Genomic DNA, 17,457 nt, shown 5'->3' with positions numbered 1-17,457 from the left:
CGATGCCCCGCTTGTCAGGCCATGCTGTGGTGGCGTCCCATATAAAGTAGAGGAAGATGGGCACGGATGTTAGCCCAGGGCCAGTCCTCCTCAGCAAAAAGAGGAAGATGGGCATGGATGTTAGCTCAGAGCCGATCTTCCTCACAAAAAATAAATAAATAAAAATAAAAAGCATTGTGTACAAAATACATAATATTACCCTTTTAATTCAAGAACATGAGCAAGATTGTTTATTAGAGTTCCCTCTTGTAAACCTTTTTTATGAAAGCTTTCTATACCAGTTCCCTAAGACTACAACTGGGATTTCACATCAACCAAGCAACTTTTATAAAACAAAAATAGTAAGTATAAAAAAAAAAGTCATGAAATATTTAATAATGCCATCTTTTGGTACATTTCCCAGACTGGCAGACTGTATAAGAAGTAGAAGAAACCAGTTATTTTAGGGTTATATAACAATCATTGTGTATCACATTAGGAAACGTTATTTTGAATTTAGAATTCTATCCTCAGTCAAATTGTGAATCGAGAGGTTAAAAAAAGAGACATTTAGACTTGCAGGACTCAGAAAATGTATGTTTCATGTTCCCCTTTTAGGGAAGCTGAGTGTGTACTCCAGCAAAGTTAGAGTAATAACTAAGAAAGAGAAAGATGTGCAGTATAAGAAATAGTGGATTTAGGGCCTGCCTGGGTGGCGTAGTGGTTAAGTTTGCATGTTCTGCTTTGGTGGCCCGGGTTCACCAGTTCGGATCCTGGGTGTGGACCTACTCATTGCTCATCAAGCCATGCTGAGGTGGCGTCCCACACGGAAGAACTAGAAGGACCTACAACTAGGATATACAATTATGTACCGGGGCTTAGGGGAAAAAAAAAGCAAAAGAGGAAGATTGGCAACAGATGTTAGCTTAGGGTCACTCTTCCTCAAAAAAAAAAAAAAAAAATAGTGGATTTAACCAGAAGTGTTAGACTGACTTCTGTGCAATAGTCCTAGCAGCCACCTAACCAGATTAGAACAGAAAGAAGAGGGTCCTCGGGAAGAATAATGGAAGTGACTCAAGCTATGGACAAAATGGTAAGAAGCTCAAATTTTTAATGACAGGGTAAATCATGTACCCATTTCTTCTCTCAATGGGAAAAAAACTGAAAAGCAATACAAACTCCAGGAAAAACACAAACCTGCAAGAAAATTATGAAGCAAATATAAAGCAAACAAAAGCTAAGTTTTTATTTTTGTTTTGTTGTTTTTTAGAAATCTACTCTCCTACTTGTTTCACTTATAGTGAGATGCAGAACTATAAAACTTTTAGAAGACAATATTGAATATCTTTATGGTCTCAGGATAGTAAAGGAGTTCTTAAACAAGATACAAAAAGCCAAGACCATAAAGGAAAGTTTTGATAAATTTAACTACTTTAAATTAAGAACTTGTATTATTCAAGAGTTACATAAAGAAAGTAAAAAGACAAGCCGCAAACTGGGAGAAAATATTTGTAATACATATAACTGACAAAGGAGTAGTATTCAGAATATATAAAGCACTCCTAAAAATCAATAAGAAAATGACAAAGAGACAAAAGACCTGAATAGGTACTTTATCAAAGAGAAATACAAATGGCCAACAAAAATAGGAACAGATGCTTTACCTCATTATTAATCAGTGAAACACAAAATGAAATCACAATAAGATATCATTTGTCAATCACCTAATAGCCAAAAATTTAAAAGTTTGAGAACACCAATTGTTGGTGAAGTTGTACAGCAACTGGAACACTGGAGGTATAAATTGATATAACCATTTTGGAATAGTGTTGAATGAAGATGGTCAAGATCCAGCCACTTCACTCCCAGGTGAATATTCTATAGCATTTGTACCAGGAGATACGTACAAGATTGTTCCTAGTAGCACTGTAACAGCAAGTAACTAAAAACAAGCCAAGTGTTCATCAAGGAAAGAATAGATAAATAAACTTGTGGTATAATTTTCAATAAAATACTATTCAGTAGTGGAAATAAATGAGCTAAAGCTGCAAGCAACAACATGATGAATCCCAGGAATATAAAGTTGAGGGGGAAATCTAAGTTGCAGAAGAATGCCACAGTGTGATTCAATTCCAGCTTAAAAACTTGCAAAACTGGGGCCAGCCCGGTGGTGTAGTGGTTAAGTTCGTGCATTCCGCTTCAATGGCCCGGGGTTCCTGGGTTTGGATCTCAAGTGTGGACCCACACACCGCTCATCAAGCCATGCTGTGGTGGCATCCCATATACAAAAAATGGAGGAAGATTGGCACAGATGTTAGCTCAGCGACAATCTTTCTCAAGCAAAAAGAGGAAGATTGGCAACAGATGTTAGCTCAGGGCCAATCTTCCTCACACACACACACACACACAAAAAACCACCTTGCAAAACTAATAATATACTAATTCAGGATACTTAACATAGGCAGTAAAATTATAATGGAATATTTATTTAACTGGGTACTTGTTCTATTATTTTTTTAATACCTGACATATTACACATTTATATGACATTATATTTATATTTATTTATTCAACTAAGGAAGGCCATAGAGCAAAAGTGGCCTTGGATACCCTCAATCTCACTCCAACCAAAAGCCAAAGTCCTCGCCAAGGCCTACAAGGTCCTGCGTGATCTTACCCCCTCTCTCTTACCTTCTTACCTCCTAGCACTCTTCCTTGGGCCCACCATACCAGAACTATGAGCCCCTTGCTGTTCTTCCAGTATGCCAGATACATTCCCTCCTTAGGATTTCTGTATTACCTGTTTCCTCCTCCAGGACACTCTACCCATAGTTACCCCTTAATTAACTACCTCACCTACTTTAAAACTTTGCTCAAATGTCACTTTCTCAATGAGACCTACTGTGATCACCCCATTAACAATCACAGCTCACACCCCTACATACATACATTCCTGAGCCACATGATCCTTCCCTACTTTTGTCCTTAGCACTGGTTGGTGCTCAATCCATAATGTGTGTTGAATGAATGAATGGAGGTGTGGAGGACTTGAAGACTGGGATCAGAATAGCACCAGAACTGCAAGGCCAACCAAGTTCTCCAGTCTTACCTGCAAGGGAGAAAATACTCAATCAGCTGAAGGTCTTGCCACTCTGGGAAAATTTGAGGTCCAGACTGTGGTGGTTGCTTCAGTCTCTGTGTGGTTCGCCAACTCCCTTCATTTCAGCAGCACTCTCACACCCTCCTGAGGCTACCAAGGCTTTTGCTCCAGTTTTTTTCTTTTTTAAGACAATTTTTTTTAGAGCAGTTTTAGGTTTACAACAAAATTGAGAGGGAGGTACAGAGATTTCCCATATACCTCCTGCCCTCACACATGCATAGCCTCTGCCATTATCAACATCACTCACCAGAGTGTTACATTTGTTAACAAGGAGGAACCTACATTGACACATCATAATCACCCAAAGTCCATAGTTTACCTTAGAGTTCACTTTTTATGTTGTACATTCTATGGGTTTGGGCAAATGTATAATGACACATATCCATTATTATAATAGCACACAGAGTATTTTCATTGCCCTAAAACTCCTCTGTGCTCCACCTACTCAATCCTCCCCTCCCCACTCCCAGCTCCTAGCAACCACTAATCTTTTCACTGTGTCCATAGTTTTGCCTTTTCCAGAATGTCATATAGTTGGAATCATACAGTATGTAGCTTCTTCAGATTGGCTTCTTTCATTTGGTAATATGCACTTCAGGTTCCTCCATGTCTTTTCATGGCTTGATAGCTCATTTCTTTTTAGCACTGAATAACATTCCATCAGGTAGGTAAAAATGAAAATGATTGATTTGACCCTGTACAGGTGATGGCGGTGGGGTGGGAGCGGTTGGGAGGAGAGGGTGACAAGGCATTCTTGACACTCTTCCAAAGAGTATAAGTTGGTACTCCATTTTTAGAGTAATCTGGCAATTTCACATTTAAAAAATGAATGCTCCTTGATCCAGCAGTTCTACTTCTAGGAATCTTTACTATAGACATACAACTCTGTCATCTCCTGGGGGCTTCTCCCATCCCATGAGCCCAGATTCCCAGGAGTGAGTCTTTTATTTTGTCAAGGAAACGTGATTCCAAGGGACCAATCCCTCAGTCTCTGTCTGCCTCGGTTTCTTCATCTCATGTTTGATTAACTCATATTTATCCTTCATTTATTCAAACCAAATGTTTCCTCTTCAAAGAGGTCTTCCTGACGCCCCATACTAAAGAAGGTCGCCCTCTACCCATTCTTATTGTTTCTTTTAAGAGCACAATTGACATTTATGGTTACATGTTTATCTGTGGGACTATTTATTTTGGGTCTGCACTCCCCACAAGAGCAAGGGCTGTGACTGCTCTGTCTCCCACTATGTCCCAGGGCCTGGCATTGGCCTGACTCATTGAAGCACTCAACTGGCTACTACCTGTTTTTGTCCTGAAACTTGACCTGGGTTCACCTGAGACCTTGCCTGGAACCCGTGTGCCAGGGAACTCACTCAGAGGCTTGCCCAGAGTGTCCCATATGCAGCGAGTAAAGTCTAGGAGCCAGTCATCCCCATCCTTGGGACCCCAGGAGTCAAATGAGAATGGATGAATCACATAGCAAGGGCCATTAATTATGGCCATCAATACAATCCGTGACCTGAGCAGGGCAAATGCAACTTGTGGGATGCCACTATCAGGCTGGGCTCTGAGCCCCCAACAAAAGCCTTCCTGGACCCCACCAGAGATCAGTGTCTCCTCATTCTTAGCCTCTGGGCCCATGAACCTCTTGCTCATCCTTCTTTGCCTGAACACACCATATTGCCCAGGACCGTTCCTAGGTGGACTCCTCCATTTGACAGTGCACTTCTTCCAAAGCAGGCTGCCTTTATCCCCAGTGGCCAGCACAGGGTGGAGGACAGGGAGGGGCGTGCAGGGAGGACAGGGGCCAGCGGCAGGGGCCCCAATGCCTCAGCCAACTGCCCACCATACCTTTCAACATTCTGCTTCTTGAGATGTTTGCAGCCAAATGCCAGGACGGCTCTCTGACACCCAGAGACCCATGTCACCATCAGGGAGAAATGATCTGGTTTTCCAAGCCTGTGGTGGGGTCCTTTGCTGCATCCCCAGTTCACTAAGTAAAGTGAACGGTAAGTATTTAAGTCAAAGAAATGAGTTCGAGTCCTTGCCCATACATTAAGCTATGTCACTTGAGCCTTTCTAAGCTGCAGAGTCTCCATTAATAAATTTGGGGTTTTAAATACCTTCCCCATGCTATTATGAGCAGGGGCAGATAGAGGTTTCAGGGGCCTGAAGCTTCTACAGCTTGAGAGATCCTCAAATGAGCCATCTGGAAGCTTCAGCTTCAAGGTCAACATACCTCTGCTCCCCGCAAAAAAAGCAGCATAAAACGCCAGATCCCCCTCGCCCCTCCTGCTTTGCAGCGAGGATGTGGGTCCACAATCCAGGTCCCACCAATGGAAGGCCACATCCAGGCTGAGAATCAGAAGTGAGCAACCTCGGCCAGCCCCGTGGCTTAGCGGTTAAGCGCGCGCTCTGCTACTGGCCGCCTGGGTTTGGATCCCGGCCGCACACCGATGCACCGCTTCTCCGGCCATGCTGAGGCCGCGTCCCACATACAGCAACTAGAAGGATGTGCAGCTATGACATACAACTATCTACTGGGGCTTTGGGGGAAAAAAAAAAAGGAGGAGGATTGGCAATAGATGTTAGCTCAGAGCTGGTCTTCCTCAGCAAAAAGAGGAGGATTAGCGTGGATGTTAGCTCAGGGCTGATCTTCCTCACAAAAAAAAAAAAAAAAAAAAAGAAGTGAGCAACCTCCAGAGTCCCTTCTGGTGACTGATGGCAACAGTGAGGGCAGCTCCCTCATTTCCAGAGGTAATGGGCACAGTAGTTCTGGTGGCAAGTGGCAGTCCCCAGACCAACTTTGTGCCCCAGTGGGGCTTGGGGTATTCTATTTGTATGGACTCAGATTTGCTTCCCTGTCCTTCCCAGAGGTTCTGTGAGGTTTTTGGTTTTTTTCTTTTTAAACATTTACTGAGCACTTGCTGGCTCTCATTTCCTAAGCTCAGGACTAAGCCCTCTACACATTGAGTATCCCTCTAGTAAGTCTCCTTGCTGCCAGAGCTAGGGGTTGTGGCTTGCACTTAGGAATCTTACTCTGCTCTCCTCCAGGGCCTGGCCTGGAAGGACGGAGGGAAGACAATCACCCCAGAGCCGTTTTTCTTCCAAGCTCACAGCAAGCCTGATTTGGTTACATTCACCCTGTGACCTGCCCTCCAGGCACTGATCCTGCTGCCAACCTCTTGCTCCTCTGCACTGAACCTTGCTGTCCAGGCCTCCCCAGCCTTCACTCCCTCCACCTTTCCTCCTCACAGCCTCCCCCCAGGCTTATCCAGGAGGCTCCCTAGATTCTGCACTCTGGGCCCAGAACTTACCACTTCCCATATTCCACAGCTGTGGCCCCAGCCATGGCAGCTTGCTCTTCCCTAGGGCAAATAAGAGGGGAAAATCTGGCCCTTCTTTGTCCAGGAGACAGGTCTCTGCACGCCTGATTCACCCTCTTCTCCCCACTGCAGCCCCAGAGCCAAACCTTCCGCCTCCTTTCATACTCCTTATCTTGTGACAGTGGACAAGTCCGTGTTTTGCCTGTCAAACTTTACAGGCTATCAACTAATCTGTACCACATAGGTTAATTATTATGTTTATTTCTGTAGGTAGGAGCTTTCCTGTTAGGACAAATCAAAGGTTCACCCTACCTGGATAGGTGATGGGGGTGTGTGGGCTCCTGGGAGGTGGGGCAGCAAGAGGATAAGGGGAGACCACAAAACAAAAGAAATCTTGTCTGATTTCTCGCTGATGATACAAGTGAATATAACCGCCAATGGCTTTGATGGAGTGGTGCCAGCGGGATGGGAGGAACGAAGGGGGGGGGATGTATGGGGGGAGGAGGGGGGACGACGACGACTTACAGAAGCTCATCATAGTGCCCCTCCACTCCCAGGCAGGACTGGGCCACCCTTCTCAGCTGCTGGATGATGCATCCCAAGGGAGGAGAGAGTTAAGGCGAAAGAAAGCGCTTGAGTAGGAGCCAGGTTGTCTGAACTTATACCCTGTGCCAAGAGGAAATGGGGGCACGAGTTTTGCTTTCTATGAAGTGTGCCCGGTGGGAACCTCGCTCCTAAAGAGGACCCAAAGGAAAGTCAAGAAGTAGGGGGAAAAGAAACATGTAGTTTGGGGACTCAGTCCTTTCCTACTACAGGGGAGGATTCCCCAACTCCCGGCCCCTCCAGTAGCTGCCTGCGGCCCCTGTGCCCCGGCTCCCTCCCTACCGTACTCTAGTTTCCCGGCCCTGGCGACCGCCACAACTGGGGGCCTCCGCTAAGGCCCGGGATGCGCGGCAGTGGACGACGCCCAGCTGAAGCTGCTCCGGCCGAGCGGCAGCACCAGATCCAGGGCGAGGTTGCGCTGTTCTTTCTCGGAGAACACGGGCCGGTAGCCCAGCAGCTGCAGCGCCCCGGCACACAGCTCCTGTACGCGGCGGATCTTGCTGAAGGACAGAGCGTGGCGCCAGGCCTGGGAAACGTTGAGCGCGTCCCTGGACGTGGTCTTGAAGGCCTCGCGGCGCGCGCCGGGCCCGGACCCGTGAGTGATGTTGTGGATCCAGGCCTCAAGCTGGGGCGTGAGGCTCAGGCCCGCGAAGTTGTAGAGGGCGCGGATCTCGGACAGCGGCGCGCGCGCCAGGTCCTCGAAGCGCACCAGGCGGTAGCGGTCCCGCAGGAAGGGCGGCGGCTTGCGCGTGGCGGCCTCGGCGATGCGCACGTGGCTGCGGCACACCTCGCTCACCACGCGCAGGCCAGGGTCGGCCTCCACCCACGTGCCGTTGGTGCCCAGCACTATGCCGTTGTCGCGCGCCAGCGCCTTGGCCGTCTGCTCGCGCGAGCGCAGCACCGCCCGCGGGTCGCGCACCAGATGCACGATGCGCAGGTTGAGCGCCGGGTCGTTGAGCAGCGGGTAGAGCACCTGCAGGTTGAAGAAGCGCACCTCCTTGAGCACCACGTGGCTGTAGGAGCGGCAGGCCTCCTGGGCCACGCTGAAGGGCCGGCGCGCGCACAGCGGTTTGCACACGGCCTCACTGCTGATGGCGCCGCGCGGGAAGGCGCTGCAGGCCGGCGGCGAGCACAGCGCGCGGCTCACCGCCGACTGGAAGAGGTCCGACAGGTTGCGACGCCACGGCAGGTAGGCATCGAACACGTCCATGTCGCACAGGAAGACGGAGCGCACCAGGTCGCGCACGGCCATGTGCAGCGTGGGTGCGCTGCCCTGCGACAGGGCGGTCCACACATGCCACCCGGGCTCCATCAGGTAGAAGACATCGGGGTGCTGGCTGAAGAGCTGGCCAACGAAGGACGAGCCTGAACGCCACGAGGACAGCACCAGTACGTGCACCCGCTGCTCGCCACCCACTGGGGACAGCGGCCTGGGCCTGGAGACCAGGAAGAGCAGGAGGCCAGACTGCGCCAGCAGGAGCGCGGTCACCACCATGCTGGAGAAGCGCGACAGCCACATGCCGCCGGCAGTGGGGCCTGTGGAAGGAGAGCGCAGCCGTTTGGGAGCTCGGCCTGCTCGCCCCTCCCACACCCCACCTCCTAACCAGCGCTTACAGGGAGCGCCCCGGGCCTCGACCACCCAAGCCGTGGGGGCCGCCCAAGACCACAACCGTCTCAGTTTGGGCGCTCCCCCCGGAATGTGAAGTTAAGACATGGCCACGGGGCCGGCCCTGTGGCTTGGTGGTTAAGTGCGCGCGCTGCGATGCTGGCGGCCCGGGTTCGGATCCCGGGTGCGCATCGAGGCACCACTTCTCCGTTCATCCTGAGGCCGAGTCCCACATACAGCAACTAGAAGGATGTGCAGCTACGACACACAACTATCCACTGGGGCTTTGGGGGGAAAAAATAAAATAAATAAAATCTTAAAAAAAAAAAAAAAAAAAAAAAAAAAAAAAAAAGACATGGCCACGATTTGGTCCATGCAGAGCAAAAGGCCAGTTGCAGAATACTGTGGGAAATGTTTCTTTTTATCTATCTGGGGAGGGAAATGTTTTTAAAAGAGAACTCTCACCTTGTGCTTAAGAATTCCTTTTAGGGAGACAATTTTAAGTTGTTTAGCTGAACAGCTTGATGGGTGATTTGGCTGATGTAAGAGCACCACCAAGCTCCCTCAGGTTGAATCTTGGCTCAGCCACTTCCTGGCCTGTGATCTTGGACCAAACTCTTAATCTCTCTGTGACTCGGCTTACCCAACTGTAAACAGGGGATAATACTGGTTTTGGGGTATTGGAATGAGCATGGGGGTGGAGGGGCTTGTAGTAACTTCCATAACTAAGAACTTGTACTTTCTACACAGTGTGCTTCTGCATTGTATGATTTTTCTTAAACCAGCAGATACAACTTTTGGGAGGGTATCTTGCTGGAACTGTGTGAGTTTGCAGAAGCAGCCAGTTAAAGGAGAGAGAGGATGGAGCCAGAGGAGGGGGGAGGTGAGAACAGAGTCAGGCTCCCGCCCGCTGCTTGCCCCTTTCCCTGCTGAGGTTACTCACCTCTGTCCAGGACTGCTGGGAGAGCTTCCCACCCCAATCACAAATCCATGGGAGATGTCTGGAGGGTCCTCAGGGTCTGAGAAAGCAGGAGGGAGGCTGGGTCAGAGCCCCATAAGGGGAGATAGCCCTGCACACCAGGAGGGCTCTGCCTTCCCAGACTGACCGACAGTTCCTCATGGGTGGGCGTGGAGCTGCCCTGGCTTTGGCTGGAGCTGGGCACGGACCAGGTGCTGGATACATTTTTCCAAATGATGGGAACTGACAGGCTCTCCTGCTGGGGGCAGGAGACAGGGCTGGCTTTGAGTCCCTTCATGCCACTTATGACTTCTGCAAGGCTCAATTTCCTCTTTGAGAGAATGAGGATGGTAGCATTTAACTTCTCAGCGTTGTTGTGAGGAATGCTGCTACACAGTGAGGAAAGGGCTTGGTAAAGTGCCACACGTGTGCCCCAGGTTACCGATACTGTTGTAGTGTTAAGCTGTGTCTGGAGAGGAGGAACATGGGAGGTCTCCACCCAGATGAGACACCCTGAGGTCACCTGTGCTTGGGATCCCAGCATCTCCCAGGCCCACCTCTAGCCCCCACCCACCACTGAGTCCTTCCGTGGATCCTCAGAATGTCACGCGTGTCCTGCAGAATGAAAGGAACACCGAGCCCAGCTTCCACACCCGAGGTCCAGAGTTTTCTCCTTTTTGCACTTGTTGCTCCTGCAATAATCTCACAGATGAGCTGCTTTGAAAGGGAGGGGCCTGGAAGTTTCCTCCTTGCTTTCACAGCATTTGGATCCCATTAAACCCCCACCCCTGCCCATGTCACCACTGAGAGAAGCCGAGGTCTAAACTGTGAGCAGATCCCATCTCTGCTCCTTCCCCTTATTGAGAGGCTGCAGGAGTGAGTGGAGGATACCCAATAGCTCTGTCATCTCCTGATTCCAGAAGTGTCTCCTGGATCCCACACCCACTCCTGGAAAACCTGGAAGACAAGGAGAGGAGCCACTATCTGCTCTGCACATGTTATCTCCTCTCCTTAAGGTGTGCTTTCCCTGAAAACAGGGTGCGGGGGAGGAAGGGAACTCATAACTCGGATTTCCTGAGAGAAATTACCTCAAGTGCTAGATGCTTTACATCCACTCTATGATTTAACTCAATGGCCCCCTGAGGTGGGTGTTATGATCTTTTTTTTTAGATGAAGGACCCAAGCCTTGGGGAGACATCCGGGTAACGGGACCCCAACCCAAGACTTCCATTTCTAAATTCCTAGCACTTACCCATCACAGGCTGCTGGCCTTTCCCATCCCTGGGAGATCCCTGCAGAGGGCAGGACCCTGATGTTTGGCCTGAACACAGCTGCCCTAGCCAGCCCAGCCCTCTCCTGGGTAGGGAGGATCTTGACCCCATGCCAAGGTGTTTGTTACCTGCACTCCAGGGAAACCAGAGGTTTTCTTAAGTGACTCACACAATACAGGAACTGCTATTTGATCCTATTATTGGAACTCAAGAACTAGGAAGGAGATCAAAATATCCTACACCTCAAGGGGTGTCCAGAGAAGTCCAGGTCCCAGCTGGGAGTCTTCCAATAAGCAACCATATGTTCAACACACCCATTAATTGCCCCAGGGTTCAAAGTTAGGAACAACATATCGGGCAGGCCTCTGATGTGTACATACTTTATCTTCATGACTGAATCTTATATTATCATCCCTAGGAAGCAGAAATTATCCCTGTCTGTTTTAATTGAGGCAAAGGGGCTCAGAGACATGAATACTCAGTAAGGGACAGGGAAGGGGTTTAAGTCCAACAGTCAACCCTCAGGGGAGGGCTCTGGGGTGGGTCCCACTGCTAAGCCTTTGCCCAATGAAGTCCCCCATCTTGGAAGGCCTAGCCCCATCCCCTATAAATTCTTTCATTTTTAAATTCTTTGTGGGGGGGGTATATGTTTATTAGATGTTTAATTTTTGGATAAAGTAATACATAGAGGTGGCACAAAATTATAAAAGTACAGATGAGGGCATCATGGGCTCATGTTTTATTTGTGAAAATTAGAAAAGGGGCCCCATCCTCTGGCAGACACAGCCCCACACCAGAGTGCCAGGGCCACTCAGTCAAAAGGAAGTGACATTCTCTGTCCCCTACACCTCCCCCATCCCCCAGGCCATCTTCAGAGGCAACCCTGCCTCCAACTTCCACCAAGTCTTTGATGGTAATGATGGTGACAATGAAAATAATTATATATTTAGGGATTGGGGTGTGGTGGGAGTAAAGTACAAGAGGCCACAGAAAGAACAGAAAGTTCCCCCTCCTACCCTGATACCCAGGGTCACCCTACAGAGTGGTCTTTCTTAAGTCACTGAAACTTTTTTTTGTCATAAAGTCTTTTTAAAATTTATTTTTGTCAAAATAATACACATAGCTTGAATAGGCATAAGCTATCCCTGGAAGTTTATACAAGAAAGTAACCATGTTAGTTTCCCCTGGGTGGGGAATGAAATAGCTGGGAAAAGACATTTCACAATAAATCCTCTTTTGTACTATTTGAATTTTGACCCATATGAACATATTACCTATTTAAAAATAATTAAATTAAAATAGTTTTAAATGTACATAGTTTAACAAGTCAGATAGTTATCACAAGTCATTCTCTTGCTCCAAAATCCTATTTAACAAGAGGTAACTGCTTTCAAATTTGTTAGTTGTTTCTTTTGCTAATTACCTTCCTATTTCTTAAAAAAAAAAAAAAGCATGAATTGTTACGGTTACAATTTATGGCATTTTCTAATGACTTATTATAATGAAAGATAAAGATTTATCTTCTCTCCACACACACACAGAAATAAAGGTAAATACACACTTTCCTTCTACCCCTAGCCTCCTAAAATAATTTTTGGTTGTCAATATTTAAAATTCACATACTTTATAAAACAGCTCACAACTGAAGCACATAATGCGCTAAGAGTGCATTTCCTTTCTTGTACAATCTTTGTCTTCATCAGAGTTAAATTGCTCTAGAGATTAAAATTTTACTAGGAGGGTTGAAAGATAAAATTGAGGCAATGGAGAAAGTAGAACAAAAAAAAAAAAAACAGATGATGGATAAAAGACATAAAATAGAGAAAAAAAAGAAAGCAAGAGGATCAATCCTGGAGGTCCAATGTTCAGGGCTCCTATCATGGTGGAGCCCACAGTCTAGTTGGGAATATTAAAGACACACCCATGAGATGGTCAAGGGACCAGATGGTGGTCCGAGAGAGTGGCCTGGACATCCAGTGCCACAGGAGGGTCCTGCTAGTCCTGGCATCCATACTTCTCTTCTGGATTCTGGCAAACTCCCCCACCTAGCCTCTCTCTAATCCATCTTGCACCGAGTCACCACAGACGCCTATCTGATCATGACATTCTCCTCATCAGCAACCTTCACCGTTCCAACCTCGTTTCCCAAAATTTCTGCATTTTCCAGATAGTCTACAATAGACTTTTATTACTTTGGTAATCATAAAATCCATTTTTTCTTGTTGATTAAAGGAGGCATGGGTGGATTTTGCCTGTTCCAGCTTTCATTGCAGGGAGAGAAGGGCCTGCAAATCCATCTCCCAGCTGACCTGAGTACCCAGTTGGCCAGAGGACAGGGACATGGGATGAAGAATTACCTCCTACGCAGTGAAAGGTGCCAAGGTCCCCAAGCCCACTCTCAGTCTGGAGGCCTGTGGGCTGGGCCAGGCTGTGGCAGAAGACGTGCCTGGCCCCAAGCCCTGGCCACATCTGCTGTTTCTCTGCCAGCCCTGATGAGCAGCAGTGTGGCAGGAGCCCCAGGCAGGGAGGCTGGAGTTGCAGAGCCCAGATGCTGCTGGAGGAAACTTCTGCCTGCAAGAATCTATGGGAAATGAAATCAACTTCATCTTCTTCAACAAGAGCCTGCAGTCTCCCTGGCTCAGCCCTGGGGCACTTCAGAGCAGATGAGCAGATATCAACACATAAACCCTTTGCCCTGTGTCTGAGATTTGGGATCCTCAAAGTGCACTTTGCACAGCACCTAATTTGGTCTAAATTGTAGAACCTGACAGCTGGAAGGCCCTAAAGTCTGGGGGCTCCCTCCTCTTCTCTGCAGTAACACACACAGGGTATGGGGGTAGGGAGCACACATTTAACACATTCCACTGTGTTCCTTCAGGTGCTCACTGAGCTCTCTAATACAGAGATAATCTGGAATGTTCTCTGGTTTATTTTTTTAACTTTTTGTTTTGATTAATTTATTTTTTAAAAAATGTAAATTATTCATACCAGTCAATGACATAAAAAGAAAAAGGAAGAGACTGTTTTAGAAGAAAATAAGTCAAAACACATAGCCAAATGCAACGTGTGGACTTTGGATTCTGATCCAAACAAACCAACTGCAAGAAGGTATCTTTGAGGTAATCAGAGAAATTTTAATATGGACTGAATAGTAGGTGATATTGAGAAATCATTGTTAATGCTATTGTCACTACCTAGAATACTCTTGTTCATGCATTTCTGTCCCTATCTCCCCTTACTAGACTAGGAGCAGGACCTGGCTCTCATCACAGGGAGTAGGTGTAGCCCAGTGGCTAAGAATATGAACTCCATTTGTTCATTTAATGTGTGATCTTGGACAAGTTACTTAATCTCTCTGTGCCTGTCTTTTTTTTTTTTTTTTTTTTAATCTATAAAATGGGGGAAATAATATAACCCAAGTCATGGGCTTGAAGATTAAATGAGTTAATATTTATAAAGCACTTAAAACAATGTCCGGCACATAGTATTATAAGCATGTGTTCAGAAATCTTCCAAATCCTGGGTCACAACTATATTCTTTGAATCCAAGGGAAAGCCCTTCATAAGGAAAACTCAAGGACAATAGCCTAACCAGGTTCAGGTGACCCTAGCACCAAAATGTGGGGCAGAACATGTACATACAAACAGAAGATAGCGAATAATGGCCAGAAGCCTGGCTTCTGAAGCCAGACTGGGTTCAAATCCACCTCTACAACCAGTGAGGTGTGCGACTTTGAGCAAGTCACTCCTAACCTCTCTGTGCTGCAGCTGACTCCTTTGTAAAGGAGGCCATAACAGCACCTAACACTCCAGCTGGAGGAGAGTAAATGGAACAATATAACCCTCAGCATGGCCAGCACTCACCCAGCAGCCTACTATTCTTATTAGTTCTGATGCTTGGCTCACGCACTCATGGCTTCAGATCAGCCAAGTCCTTTCTGCTCTTAGGCCTCAGTTTTCCCACCCTCATGCCTCCAATACAAGAGAGAAGAGAAGAGAGAGTTATCATTTGCTTGGCACCTATGCTGAGGCCAACAGAGATCTCTTTTGCTGCCCAAGATCCAGCAGCCAGAAGCAGGGGCCGCCAGACTCAAATTCAGCTGGATCTGGTTTTAAATTCACTCACCAAGATGCTCTTCTTCACGAGTTCTGTGGGAAAAGCCTTTGGAGAGCTTTCTAGATTAAAGTCATTCCGTTTGAAACTCAAGTTTCAACGGATAGGGGTCCCCCAACAGTGATCTCCTGTGCAGCTGAAGCCCAGGAAGACATTTGCAAACCAGTGACTGGGACGGAGATGCCCTTTCCACGTTGCTCATAGAGCAACCACACTTAGTTCCTCCCCCCACACCCGACCCCCAGCTTTAAGATCAATGCCCTCCCAACTGTGCCATTGGTCCAGCCCCAAGCCTGCCCAGGGTGGGGGCATCGCGCGCGGAGAAAGGACAAACCAACGTACCCCAAAGCTTGGCGTCCCTGCCCGACCCGGCGAGGCCGGGAGGCAGACACCCTTCTCCGGAGGCTCAGCAAAGGCTCCTTGACGTCGTCTCTGTCTCTTCCAAGTTCCACTCCACCGCCAGCTCTGTCTCTTCACTGCGCGAGTCCGCAGGGGCTGATTTGTTCCTTATGGTCCCAAGGCTATTAAGGGGCACCCAGTGACACCGGGGAGGGGGCTCTAAGAGGCGTGGACAGGGGTCTGCGGATACCAAGATATGGGAGACACCTGGAGACCCAAGGCAGAGAGGACCTGGAAACAGGGCAGGAGTCCCCTAAAAAGAGAGAGGCGTCGTAAGAAAGGGATGTTGGGGGTGGAGGGACAGACCTGGGGCAACGTCAAGAAACAAACTACGGCCCCCCGGACCCGAACCCGGACCTGAGCCCGGCTCTGCGCCCCCGCGCCCTGCGCTACCTGCGCGGCAGCCCGCGGCCCGCGGCGCTGCTCTGCGCTGCCGGCCCGGAGCGGAGCGCACACAATGAGGCGCTTTCAGACGTGGCTGCGGTCCCGGATCCGGCGGGCGGGAGCCAGGGCGGGAGGGGAGGGAAGGAAGGAAAGAGCCGGTTGGCCCCCAGCTCCCGCTACACGCCCCCCGCCACAGGACCGAAGAGCCACGCCTCGGGGGAGGGGCAGCTGCTTAGAGGCGGGCGCAGGAGGGCTTCGAGTAAGGGAGGGCACAGGTGGGCCCGGTGGTCTGCCGGAGGCGCACTGTTTGGCCAAGGATGTCAAAGGGCGCTCGCAGAGTCACCTCTCATCTCACTAATGGACCAAAAAAGTTGTCTCCCCCTCCAATCACCAGAGAAGGGAGGATTCTGGGAGCACAAAAGGCCCTTGTGAAGGAAACTGAATCTTAATCTTGCCCCTCCTCGCTCTCAGTGGCATCCTCACAGCGAAGTGACTTGGAATCTAAATCACTTCCCAAGCCCCCAGTCTCAGCCCTCAGCCAAGTCCACGACACCTTGACGCCAAGCACACCGCGCTGCCTCGCCCGCCCAGGCCAGCGGGCGCAGTAGCCAAGCTGGGAAGAGCGACACACCAGGTGGCCCTCAGGAGCTAGGCCCACAGCTGGCTGTCCCTTACAGATAACAGAGCAGAGTCCAGACATCTGAAAAAGATAAGAGAATTTGGACCTTTTGTAATCCGTGGTGGGATCTAAAAAAAGTCTCTTTTTGAGACTTCTCAAATTAGTGCATTCTTTCCAGGATTCAGTTTGGCAAGATGAATTAAAATCCTTAAGAATAGTCATAAGTTTTTTGAATTAGTAATTCCTTTCTAGGATCTATCTTAAGAAAATAAACCAGCAACAAGGATTCATACACAAGGTTCATAGAAGTGTTGTTTATGATAAGAAAAAAATTAGAAACAACACAAAAGAGGAGAAGGATGTGTACCAGAACGCTAACAGTGATAACTTCTGGGTAGCAGATTTATAGACAACTCATTTTCTTTTGATTACAGTAATTACACATTTTCCCCAATAGGCATTTAGAACTTACATGGTCAGAAAGAAACAAAACTTCTTTTAAAAACCATGAACATGGGGGGCCACCCAGTGGCACAGCGGTTAAGTGCGCGCTCTCCGCTTCTGCCACCCGGGTGCGCGGGTTCAGATCCGGGGCGCTCACCATCACACCGCTTGTCAAGCCACGCTGTGGCAGCATCCCATATAAAGTAGAGGAAGATGGGCACAGATGTTAGCCCAGGGCCAGTCTTCCTCAGCATAAAAGAGGAGGATTGGCATCGGATGTTAGCTCAGGGCTGATCTTCCTCACACACACACAAAAAGCATGAACATGAAGAGAAAGAAAGGAGACACAGAGAATTACTTTATGAACCTTAGATGATGGGACCAAAGCGGGACTTTAGGGGCCTCTCCTGATTCAAACAGAAACTGGATAATCATTTGGCAAAATTAGGGATCTTCCCCAACCCCAATATTGAGTAAGTGTCTCAAACTCTGATTTAGCTATGGGTTACAGCTCAGTTGATAAAATCCTGGATATTTCTCATCTTTTTCCTCCTTGCAACTACACTGTGTGATTCAGGTTCAGAAGCTACCAACATC

The 17,457-nt window shown here is 48.2% G+C and overlaps 1 protein-coding gene across 1 annotated transcript; it reads right to left on the bottom strand.

Annotated features, from left to right (window-relative positions):
• Nucleotides 1–1,541: 1,541 nt before the first annotated feature.
• Nucleotides 1,542–15,879, bottom strand: CHST6 (carbohydrate sulfotransferase 6). Its single transcript, XM_004437103.3, has 4 exons — nt 15,807–15,879; nt 15,357–15,666; nt 9,615–9,690; nt 1,542–8,601 (listed from the first exon to the last, which is right to left on the bottom strand). Exon 4 carries the CDS (start codon nt 8,582–8,584, stop codon nt 7,397–7,399), a length of 1,188 nt encoding a protein of 395 aa, XP_004437160.1. The 5' UTR covers nt 8,585–8,601; nt 9,615–9,690; nt 15,357–15,666; nt 15,807–15,879; the 3' UTR covers nt 1,542–7,396.
• Between the last annotated feature and the right edge of the window lie 1,578 nt (nt 15,880–17,457).

Source organism: Ceratotherium simum, chromosome 30 (genome assembly GCF_057802395.1).
Source record: "Ceratotherium simum simum isolate JZ-2026a chromosome 30, ASM5780239v1, whole genome shotgun sequence".
Classification (NCBI taxonomy): Eukaryota; Metazoa; Chordata; class Mammalia; order Perissodactyla; family Rhinocerotidae; genus Ceratotherium; species Ceratotherium simum.
This window is presented reverse-complemented; position numbering and strand designations above follow the sequence as displayed.

Bases quoted from the DNA above. Each gene is read 5' to 3' on its own strand.
- CHST6 (XM_004437103.3), bottom strand. From the start codon at position 8,584: ATGTGGCTGTCGCGCTTCTCCAGCATGGTGGTGACCGCGCTCCTGCTG.